We start from the raw sequence: 12,433 nt of genomic DNA, 5'->3' as shown, positions 1-12,433 counted from the left end.
TCTTGACCGTGTCACTTCATGGCATCCTAAAACATGATCTAATGCCATATGAAATTTTCCTTACTCACCTTCTAAAAAAATAGTCATGATAAATCGACGAAGCAAAACATACGTGGTCTATACATGGTTGACATGTCAAGGGTATAGAATCATAGATCTTTTTTTTCGGGATACACAAGGAAAAAGATTAATAGTTTTATGCCCTTGCCACATCAATCGTGTACAAACCGCGTATTCTTTTTCGCGTCGATTCATCATTAGTCCAAAAGAACAAACAAACTTTCATTACAAACTTACTAAGGAAAGTGATTTTTCATTTTAATTAGATGAGTTGTACATATTACGGAATCTTTATTTTGATTTTCCTCTCCATATAATCTAATATCATAAAACACAATGATAGTCGAGTATTATTTAAAAAGGGGAGAAGAAGAAAAATAATAAAGTTTAGGGTATTCTTAGAAGGGAAAGAAGATAAAAAAAATAATAAAGATAAAAGTTTTCCTTATGATACTTTTTTTATGAGGTACAAAGATTAAGACAAAGGAATGAGAACAATTGTTTTGTTTTATCATATTGATTATAGATTATCTATAAAAGAAAATTAAAAAAAAAATTTCAAAATAAAGATTTTGTAGTTTGTACAACTCATCTAATTAAAATGGAAAAAACACTTTCCTTATTAAGTCAAAAGGAAAGTTTCTTAACCGTGTCACTTCATGGCATCCTAAAATATGATCTGATGCCATATGAAATTTTCCTTACTAACCTTCTAAAAAAAGAGTCATGATAAATCGATGCAGCAAAACATACGTGGTCTGTACATGGTTGACATGTCAAGGCATAGAATCATAGATCTTTTTCTTCAGGATACACAAGGAAAAATATCAACAGTTTTGTGCCCTTGCCACGTCAATCGCGTACAAACAGCGTATGTTTTTCTGCGTCGATTCATCATTTGTTCAAAAGAACAAACAAACTTTCCTTACAAACTTACTAAGGAAAGTGATTTTTCATATTTATTAGATGAGTTGTACATATTACAGAATCTTTATTTTGATTTTCCTCTCCATATAATCTAATATCATAAAACACAATGATAGGTCCCATTTTCTTTGTCTCAAGTATTTTGATGAAGACTTACTTTTATTGTTTTTTTCTTTCTCCTAAGAATACCCCCCCCCCCTTTATTCCCATTCATTTTCTTCCATTTTCAAAGAATACCCCTTCAATTTTACTGGTTTTTCTCTTCAAACTCTAGTTTATATAATAAAATAAGATGGTTGTCTCAATCTTTATACCTCATAAATAAAGTATCTTAGCAAACTTTTTTTTTACATTGTTATTTCTCTTTTTCCCCTTTCAAGAATACCCCCAACTTTAATGTCTTTCCCCTTTTTCCCTTTTTCTAATAATAATTGTCTAACTTTATTATCTGACATCTTCTCTTTCTCTTTCTTTTTCTAAATAATATCCATCCAACTTTATTATTTTTCTTCTTTACCTCCTTAATTACCCTTACGACACTGGCAAACTCTAGTAAGTTATATTTTAAATTTTAAATCCACTCTTAGATTTAATCTTTACTATTATAATGAGAGAAGGCGGAATAGAAGTGGTTCAACATGACAATTTGAGTGTCATAAATACCCCCACTTTCATATTTAAAGTTAATATAATGAGGGTCATTTTGATAAAAAAAAAAATCAAGAAAATTGTAACTTAAATATCTTAATGAGGGGTACATTTAAAATATGCATTATTATTTTAAATCTAGGATTACATTCAAAATATGCATTATTATTAAGGAATGTAGATAAAAGAAAGAGTCGTGCTGGGGTGACACAGGATTTACTGTGATTCTCACAATTCTGAAGTGGAGATGCATACATAACTGTAGATGGTTTTTACTCGTATCACAAGGAAACACATCTATGGTTATGTGCACATCCCACGTCAGATTTGTGAGAATCACAGTAAATACCCTGTGTCATTCCAGCATTTTCCTTAAAAAAAAAGGCAAAATAAAGATTATGTAATCTCAATAACTCATCCAATTAATATAATGCCATATATATACGTATATGTATATATAGAAAGAATCACAACTCTATAAATAGAAAAGCTGCTCACCTCAAGAGACTAACGTCAAACCCTTCAGCTTTTCGTTAAAAAAAGAAAAGAAAAACCTAGAAAACAAGATCCTTTCCTTCCTCTTTTCATGGATCTTCAACCTCCAATACCTTTAATCCAAAAGATTCAACTTCTCTCTTTCCCCTCCATTTTCGTCAAAAGAGAACTTGCCTATGGACTCTCTTTTCTTCTCCTTCTCTTTTCCTTTCTTCTACTTTTCAATCTCATTGGTCCCTTTCAATCCCACTCTCTTCTTAGTATCGGTTTCTTATCCGAAATCTTACCCAACAACCGAAATTCAGAGTCCAAAGTTTGTGATTATTCTTATGGAAGATGGGTTCGAGATGAAAGTTATTTGTCTCAATCGTACACTGAAGATTGCCCATTTCTTGATCTGGGGTTTCGATGCCATCATAATGGACGTAAAGATGAAGATTATCGGAAATGGCGATGGCAACCAGAAGACTGTGATCTTCCAAGGTAATTAGGGTTTGTGGTTTGATACTTTGCATGCGTGGGTTGAGTTCTACTAATGTTTTTTAAACTCAGAACGAGTCAAATCATCTTGATGACTCGTTAGTTAACTCGGATGAATCAATTAAATGTATTATAAATCTATTAAATATTCAAAATGATATACTTAATATGTTAAAATTTTGGGTAAATTACTAAAAGAGGGTAAAATATTTTAATATTTACAAAAATGAATCTATGTTTTCAAAAATTACCAAAAATGAATTAAGTCACTGGACAGTCCAACCCTCCATTTAAAATGCTTTACTGGACTGTCCAACGACTTAATCCATTTTTTTGGTAAATTTTTTTTAAAATATAATTTTTTTTTGTAAATATTAAAATATTTTACCCTCTTTTAATAATTTTTCCTAAAATTTTAGAATTGTGTTTATTTCTAATTCATGCATAGCTGTGACATTGAAGGATTGGCTTTTGACATAATGGAATAGAGGAACGTGATTTTTTTTAGTCCAACTCCGAATTTTTAGGATAAGGCTTTTGATGGTGGTGGTGGTGATGACATTTATTTTTTTGTTAAACATAAAATATAGGGATATTTACAAAAAAGTGATCAACTTTTAACAAATTTACGTTTAATTCCAGCTCACTGTTTATTTTAATTACCAAAACAAAACATGAACAGTAACAAATTCAGAGGTTTTAAAGTGACTATTTCAAAGGTTTGATAAGGCTTTTGATGGTGGTGATGATGATGACATTTATTTTCTGTTAAACATAGAATATAGGGATATTTATGAAAAAGTGATCAACTTTTGATGAATTTACGATTCCAGCTCACTGTTCATTTTAATTACCAAAACAAAACATGAAGAGTAACGAATTCGGAGGTTTTAAAGTGACTATTTCAAAGGTTTGAAGTGACAATTTCGCATGTTTAAAGTCACTTTAAATCTGTAAAATTGTCACTTTAAAACCTCTAAATTCATTACCGTTCAAGTTTTGGTAATTAAAATGAACAGTGAATTAGAATTGTAATTCTTCAAATTCAGCTCATGAAATGGTAATTCACACTAGAATATAACTCGACTGAGTTTATAATCCAAGTTAGGCAAGCTTTTGAATTGACTTGACGAGTTTGCTCAAACAGATTTTGGTGAATAAAATTTTGAACAAAAATTCAATCTTTAGTGTTATTATTATTTTTTTTTTCTAAATAAATTCACTAATATTACCCAAATTACTGAATTTAAAATTTTTCAGCACTAAGTACCGAAAACTTTGGTAAACAAATAAATGATATAATACCTTATGAAGTAGACAGTTTATTTAAATTTTTTTACAATCTCTTAAATTAATTATAAAGACAATTTATAACCTTCCAATACTAATTTTTGCAACTCATATCCATAAGCACATGACACCCATTAATTTCTTTCCAATTCACATATTTAGCTTTCTTACATATTATTTTGTGGTCTTGGTGACAGAACATTTAAATTCTTGAGATTGGGCCCGATATATATATATATATATATATATATTATATATATATATATATATATTATATATATATATATTATATATATATATATATATATACATATATATTTATTTATTTATTAAATTTTTCTTTGCAATTAATTGTATGGAATCCTAACTTGTCTACCAAAAATAATAAAGGACCTTTTCACGTGTTGGCCATCAATCGAGTATTCTTTTAGAGGCACGAGAAGACTATGTGGAGCATTACACCTTTCGCAATTTGTTTGGGGGTTGTGGCGGGAGGGAATAGACATGTTTTTAAAGGGAAACAAATGGATTGCACAAATATGTTTGTATCTATTTTGGGTCTTTTGTTTTGTTGGTCTAAAGTTTACAAAGAGTTTAGGGGGCTGTTCTTCGAAGATTTTCTTTACAATTGGGATGTGATTCATTATATTTCTCGTGAGTAGTTCCTTATGTAAGGTCCTGCTAGGTTGGTCATCTTGACTGGTCTAGCATTATTTCATGAATAAAATGTTATAAAAAAAAAAAATTTAATTGCCATTAACCAGATTATTTTTGGAGGTAAAAAAAAAAAGGGCAGCCTTGCGCATGACATATATTTATATGTTGAAGCCAACCTGCCTCTCTTAGGGCTTAACATCACTTAATTAGAACTTAATGACCCGGGCCTTCAGATTTGAACCATGTATAATCCTCTTTTCTTTTTTCTGTTAATTGGACCTAAAAATACATTGGACCAGCCTGGCCCATTAATACCCATAACAATAAGGGGTTATTGATTAGTGGATAACAAAGTAACAGAAGATCATCTAAGGAAGTGGGACCAAAAGGTCTTATGTTGGACTTGCATCCTTGAAAAGTTTTGTTCTCTGTTTGGAAGGCCTAGTTGTGCAAGTTGGTTGCAACTCCTTAGGGGTGGATTTACAGTGGGGCAGTTGCCCTCATAATAAATTTTAAAAATTGTAAGTATTTATATGCTACTGGAACATATATTAGTGACGGATAATAAAATCTGCCACTATTGCCCCACAAAAAATTTTAAATTTTGTAAGGGTCCTTGTTGTTCCACATAGACAAAATCCTGGCTCCACCCAACTCCTGAAATGAATTCTAATGTCTCAATGTCCATGGGAGTTGGAATCATTATAAAGTACCCAACATAGAATTTCGGCATTAATAATTCCAAACATGTTGCCTAGGCATCAGTTTCATCTCTTAAAATTCTTTAGTTTCTTTCTTCTATTAACTCTATTTTCTTTCTCCTAAATATAGATTCAATGCAAGTGATCTTCTAGACAGGACTCGCAATGGACGTATAGTATTTGCGGGCGACTCAATAGGTAGGAACCAATGGGAATCTCTATTATGCATGCTTGCACAAGCAGTAACCAACCATTCGACAATCTATGAAGAAAATGGGAAGCCAATAACCAAACACAAAGGCTATCTCTCTATGCGATTCCACGACTACAACCTCACAGTTGAATACTATAGGGTCCCTTTCTTGGTGATCGTTGATCACCCCCCAAAGAATTCCTCTAACTATATTCGAAGCACCATTCGAATAGACCAATTGCATTGGTACTCAAGACATTGGGTCGGCGCAGATGTACTAGTTTTCAATGCTGGACATTGGTGGAACCAAGACAAGACTACTAAGATGTGTGAGCTCAAATTTCATGTTTTTTCCTCATTGTTGAGCTTAGTAAGGGGAATCAGTTATGACAACTTGTATTTTGTATTTCAGGGGTTCCTATTTCCAAGAAGGCGGAGTGGTTAACGTCACGATGAATGTGATGGACGCGTTTCAAAGGTTCTTACAGACGTTGAAATCGTGGGCAATTCAGAATTTAAATCCCCTAAATACCCACATCTTCTTCCGGAGTTACTCTCCAGTGCATTTCAGGCAAGTAATCATAGTCGAAGCCTTATCCCAAAAAATTGAGATCTATTGAACTAATTTTGTTGCCACCCATATCTTCTGCAAATGGTACCTTAAATTCCCGAAAGTGGCAATTATTCTAGAAACAATACAAACTAATTATCCAAATTGTGTAATATTTGTAGTGATGGAACATGGAGCAAAGGGGGTCAGTGCGTTTCTAATAAAGAACCAGAACCTGATTACATGAAGCTGGAAATCGAGCCATGGTACAATGCATTTATTTTCGAAACAATTGAACAAATGAAAGGAGTATATGAGAACGTCAAGTTTCTAAACATCACATATCTAACAGAGTTAAGGAAAGATGGTCACCCTTCAATCCACCGAGAACTCGGAACACCAGTTCCTTCCCCACAAGACTGCAGTCATTGGTGCCTACCTGGAGTGCCAGACACATGGAACGAGCTTCTCTATGCGCATCTGTTGTCGAAGAGTTACCAAACGAGGAAGACCCAAAAAGGCAAAATGGGTTAAAAAAAGGAATTGTTAAAGAATGTTGGACTCTATCAAATTCTTGCATTTGGGTTTCATCTCAATTGCTTTTAATCTTCTTCACTTTCTCAAGTTGCCTCAAGTGAACTAATATCTGCAAAATGTAAATTTAGTTGGGGCGGAACATACATGGGTCCGATGCTTCAATGGAGCAATTTGAACAAGAAAGAGGACAAGATCAAAGTCATGAAAAGAATAGGCTCCAAATCACGATCAATTACTTTTGAAAACCTGGTTTGAGCTATTCCAGAGATGGTATGTAGCTTTGAATATCGACCAACCTGTAAATTATGAAGTTATGGGTTTTAACATTAGATCAAAAAATGGTTGAGTGTCCTTTCTTTTTTTTAGTGTAAATTCAATTAATAATAAAAGAAGGAAGAGAAGTTAGAAAATCTTATAAAGCCCATATCATGATTCTTTTTTTTCTACCATATAAAAAAGAATGTAATTTGATTCCAATGACATTAATTTTGGGATCTTCCTTGCATGGAAGAGACTGCATGAATCACTCCCACTTGAGCATTGCTTGGTCATGCCGTGGGCATAGTAACCAAGTTCGAATTCGGTAATTATTTGGCAGACTTAAAATCCAGGGATTATAAAAATGATGTTTATAATGAAATAAATAGCACATTACCTACTTGGGATCTCGAATCATCAATTAATTCAGTGAATTAATTGGGCAACCCCATATCCAACTTTCTCCTCATTCTCAGTATAAAAAAAAAAATCAGAGAATTTTGAAACAGTGGGCCAGGTGTACATCCTTAATGTGTACACTAAAAAATGATTAAGGAAATACAAGAATATATTCCTTCTACGTGGTGTAGTGTAACAAGGTAGTGTGCAAGTTGGGATTATTGTAGTCAAGTTCTAAAACTAGGGAGTCCCTAGGTTGAACATAAGGATTGGGGTGGTGGATTAGATTAAGACTACTACAAGTGAAAGATAAAGAAGAAGAGAAAGAATTGATGTGTGTGTGATTCACAAAATAAAAGATGAAAAATAGTTGCAAGTGACTAACTAGTGTGCAATATTATTTATACCACTAATGGTGGACAAGATTGATGTAAGATCAAGAAAAGAAGAGCTAAGGCGTCAAGAGTTGCCTATCCCTTCTCATTTGTTTCTTAGTAAGTGCAATCCAATGAAAGGAAATACAACTAATAAGTTGTTCTCCCACTTAAGACATAACAATAAAAATTCTCAAATAATTCTAATAAAAGTAAGGTTTATCCACACTAAGATATTTTTACTCTTTAAGCACTAAGTGGGTGGGTGATACAAGTGTCCTAAGCATTACCCATGTTTGACATGAGAAATCAAATGACATGAGAAAACTCATAAAAGATTAATAATACATCTTTACTTTATTAATTATAAAATTGTCTGACAATGGAGTATATATGACATACACTATGAAAAATACAACATAAGACACAAAAGTGGTGAAGGATAAATCTCAACAATAATCCTCAAAATACATTACATGGGTGCACTCTCTAACTCACAAAATGAGAGAGGGAATGAGGCATCTTCTCTAGCCCTAGCAAGGGTCTTAACATAACATGATAAAGCCAAGGCAAGACATAAAAAATAAATACAAAATAAAATAAAATAGAAAAAGAGGAAGAAGAAGAGAAATCTCTCAAACTCCTAGTTCCAAATGAATTGAGACCAAGTCAAAAGATGAAATATGGTGGAGGGTCAAAGGTTTAAGTAGAGAAAGTGAAGTGATGAGGTGGCTAATGGATAAGTGAAGAACAATGGTGATATGGAAGAATGTGGTCTCCAAGTAGTCAATTTTTTTTTTTTTACGATTTGGTGCAAGTAGGTGAGAGGAGTTGGAAAAGATGGTAGAGAAAAGCTCATTAAAGAAGGCATTGGTTCTTGGTGAATATGTGCATGACATAAGGATTGGAGAACCAATAAAAATGGGTGTGTAATTCAAAGAAGAGAAAGAGGATGAGGGTGGTTGAGTTGTGCATGCATGCACAAGGCAATGATTGGCTCCATGTCTTACCACTTTTGACTTCATTTTGAACGTCCCAAGGTGGTGAGATATTGACATGTGATAGCTTCAAGATCAATGGTGTAGATGCATGCTGTAGACACCTCATTTTTGCATCCGCCTGATTAATCAAGTCGTTAACCCGATCGCAAAGGTTCCCAATGATGGATGTCTATTCCAATGCTTTATTTTGTTACCAGATATGTTTCAGAAATCCGGATGAGGTATCTCGAACTGACAAAACTTTAAAAATCACGCTACGCTAGGAAAATACTACCCTAGAAATATAGAAATCATCATCTTGCAAACCAAAAAGAAGCTTCACGATAAAATCACTAAAAATGACCAAATTACCAAAATACCCCTAACATCAAAACAACCTTAGAGCCTACATTACGCTTAGGAAAACTCGTTCAAACACATAAAATGACAAATCGAAACCAAATAAATCATTTCGCCAATTTTCACAAAATTCGACAAAATTACGAAAATACCCCTCATAAAATTCACAACCATTTCACACAATTTTTTTTATAAATGACAAAAACCAACATTTCCATTGAATTCCTTACTAAAAAATGATTCCAAAACATCCTGGAACATTGAAAAATGACTTAAAACGTAAAAAATCCTCTCCGAGGGCAAAATGGTAATTTCACAATTTTAATAATTAAAAATTTCAAAATTAATAAATAAATCATTAAATAATGTAAAGTGAAACATTAATAAAATTAATTATAAAATTTAAACCAAAAAATTGATCAATCAGACTTTCAAGAAAAATTGTTGATGGTTCGCAAGATATTTCTTTAAGGACCCCTCCATTTGGGAGTCCAAAGAATCAAAGATATAATAGAGGGGGGTTCTCCAAAAATTTAAAGTCAATCAAGCAAGACTAAAGTCAAGATATTAAAGTCAATCAAATAAGACTAAAGCCAAAATTAAAGTCAATTAAGTAAGACTAGAGTCAAGTATTAAAGTCAATCTCATAAGACTAAAGTCAAAACCCTAAATCAAAACCTTAATCTAAACTAATCAAGTCAATCTCATAAGACTAAGGTTAAAACCCTAATCTAAACTAATCAAGTCAATCTCATAAGACTAAAGTCAAAACCCTAAATTAAAACCCTAAAGACTAAGTCAAAACCCTAATTGAAACCCTAGAAGAAACTCTAATCAAACCCTAATTCTCCTAAAAAACTTTATAATTAGGAGCCTCCACACCTTATTTTCGTATCAAATCATAAACCCTAAGAGAAGTAGGTCTAAAAGTCCCCCTAGCCTCTCATAAACCTCAATTTTGAAGCCCCAACTCCTTACCTAACACCTATACCTCAATTTTAGCTCAAAAAACACCTAAAAGCCCTTCAAAAACACCCCAAAACCCATAAACAAATCCAAAGAATTCAAATCTAAGAAAGAGATACTTCAACTTGGAGATTAGAAATCAGATCCGGTGACAGAACGAAACGAGAAATACTGTACAAGAAGTTGTTCTATCAGATCTAAGGGAAAAAAAACCATTGCGTTCGGAAAAGGTAAGTATTTTTTTATTTTTTTTTATTAATTAGGTCTTTTTAGCAATGTAATTTATTTGGGAAATTAGTAGAGACCGGCTTTGGCCGGGCGGGGTTGGTGCCTAACACCTTCCAACCCCGTAATGTGATCCCCGAATTCAGTTTTTTCTCTGTTCTAGATTAGTTTTTTATCCATTTAGAGTCAGTATTCGGTTCCTAGACCGTAATAACTAGGTGGCGACTCCCAAACCTCAAGGGTCAAAAGCGGATCCGCTAACCCCGCGGATCGAGGGCGCTTTCACATGCTCTTTGTATTGATAATGTGGTGTACTCGAGAAAAATATAAGGATTCTTTGTAACTTTTGAGGGAGAATGAGCTCAACATCTAAAAGAAGTCTTTAAGTAAACTTGGGTGGCCCATCTAGTACTATAGCCCATCTCCAATTAGATGGTAGCAAACTACTAAAGGGCCTCCTTAAGTCCATTTAAAGAAGCTTTAAGATATAGACACCTATTTCTCTCCTAAAACCTTATAATCCATAGATAAACCTGGAGATTTCTCCAAACAATCATCTACACTTTCAAATTAGGCTTCATCATGCTCATAGTCTCCAGTATTAAGTTTCATGATTGAGTTTATCCTACAATTAAAAGAAATATCACATAATGAGCTTAAAACAAAGAATGTTTAGACTCTTACCATGATAATACTTATGATAATTATGTGAAAATAAGCAACATTTAAGCATTATCACTGAAGCACTGGCTTGGTCATGGGCTTAGCACAGTTTGGTATTGGTAATGGCACAGCACGCCCCAACACCAACTTGGATATTTTGCACTGTTCAACTAAGTTTATCTGATAGTAACTAATGGGTACTCAACTTATTTGAAATGATTCCACTAAAACATACACGATTTGTATGCGGTTGACGTGTCAAGTGCACAGAACCATACATCTTTTTCCTTGTGTTTTCCAAATAAAAAGATCTAGGTTTCTGTGAACTTGCCATGTCAACCGTGTACAGATCGAATACGTTTTTTCAAGTCAGATTATCACGACTCATTTGAAATTAGTGAACTTGAAGCATATAAGATACTAGAGTTTGTTAGGCACAAATATCCTCTTTCGGGTTAACGAGGTAAAAGAGAAATAACAATAAAGCTGGAGATGTATTATTGAAAAAGGAAGGACAATAAATTTGGAAGGGTAATATTGTAAAAAGGATAAAAGAAGAAAGAAAATAAAGTTAGGGGTATTTTTGAAAATAGGAAGAAGAGAAAATGTAAAAACTAATAATAAACTGACTCGATCAAAATTCACTCGCTGATGTGAATGTGTGTACGGAACCATACATCTTTTTTTTTTTTTTTGTATCCCTGAAGAAAAAGATTTATGGTTCTATGCACATGCTACATCAACGACTGAATTTTGAGTGAGTTTTTTTTTTCGAGTCAATTTATCGTGACTCAAAGGTAAAACATGTTCTCAAGATGAATTATGATAAACTGACTCAGAAAAAGTCACTCAAAATTCATTCGACTGTACAAAACCATAGATATTTTTGTTGTGTATCCCAAGGAAAACTAAGGTTTTGTGAACATGTCACATCAATTGAGTGAATTTTGAGTGTCTTTTTTAGTCAATTATCACGACTCTCTCGAGATACATTGTTTAGAAGGTATAGATCTTGAGACAAAGATAATGGGACTCACCATTGTGTTTTATATAGATTTCAAATATTTAGTTGTACCAATATTAGAAAAGGATGGAAGTCATCCTCAAGTGTCAATTAGTTTAATTGGTAAAGTCTACAAGTGATGCCATAGATGTTAGTTTGATTCTTGCCAACACCAAGTTATTGATCTCATTAAAAACAAGCTTATTGATAAAAATAAGAACTGAAAAAGAATGAAAGATATTCATAAAGAAGAATTCCAATATAATTTAAGTATCATTGCAAATGTCATATGATGGATATGAAAATCTCTAAATTAAGGGGTTGCCAATGGGAAACAACAAAACCCATTAAGATTTTCAAAAAACAAGAAGAAGAAGAAGAAAAATATCTACTATAAAAATATCTACTATACCTTATAAGACTTATTCATTAGCCCGATGGACAACCATTCAAAACATTTTTTTTCTTATCAAACAAAATGATAACTTCTGTCTCTATCATAATGCTGGATGGTTTAAGCAATCTTAGATAGTTACCCAAATGAATGTAAACTTTTATATATATATATATATATGCACAAGGACAACATTGGGAGACAAAATTTGTCCTATATGGATTTTTTTTGTCTAACTATTCCAAAGTCTAGGTAATGAGAAAATAGATGGTC

General features: G+C 32.8%; 1 protein-coding gene across 1 annotated transcript; it reads left to right on the top strand.

Moving 5' to 3' along the window:
- The first annotated feature begins 2,156 nt into the window (after positions 1-2,156).
- Positions 2,157-6,915, top strand: LOC147400114 (protein trichome birefringence-like 9). The gene is made up of 4 exons (XM_086446646.1): positions 2,157-2,613; positions 5,389-5,778; positions 5,864-6,022; positions 6,184-6,915. Exons 1-4 carry the CDS (start codon positions 2,222-2,224, stop codon positions 6,533-6,535), a joined length of 1,293 nt encoding a protein of 430 aa, XP_086302772.1. The 5' UTR covers positions 2,157-2,221; the 3' UTR covers positions 6,536-6,915.
- Positions 6,916-12,433: the final 5,518 nt, after the last annotated feature.

This window comes from Akebia trifoliata, chromosome 6 (assembly GCF_017979445.1).
Source record: "Akebia trifoliata isolate Shusen 1 chromosome 6, ASM1797944v1, whole genome shotgun sequence".
Taxonomy (NCBI): domain Eukaryota; kingdom Viridiplantae; phylum Streptophyta; class Magnoliopsida; order Ranunculales; family Lardizabalaceae; genus Akebia; species Akebia trifoliata.
Note: the sequence above shows the minus strand (reverse complement) of the source record. Positions and strands in the feature narration are given on the sequence as shown.

What these genes read in the sequence shown, in the direction of transcription:
- LOC147400114 (XM_086446646.1), top strand. Translation starts at nt 2,222, where the DNA reads ATGGATCTTCAACCTCCAATACCTTTAATCCAAAAGATTCAACTTCTC. An exon ending in GAAGACTGTGATCTTCCAAG is followed by an intron (nt 2,614 to 5,388) that starts GTAATTAGGGTT and finishes TCCTAAATATAG; the next exon opens with ATTCAATGCAAGTGATCTTC. An exon ending in TACTCTCCAGTGCATTTCAG is followed by an intron (nt 6,023 to 6,183) that starts GCAAGTAATCAT and finishes TAATATTTGTAG; the next exon opens with TGATGGAACATGGAGCAAAG.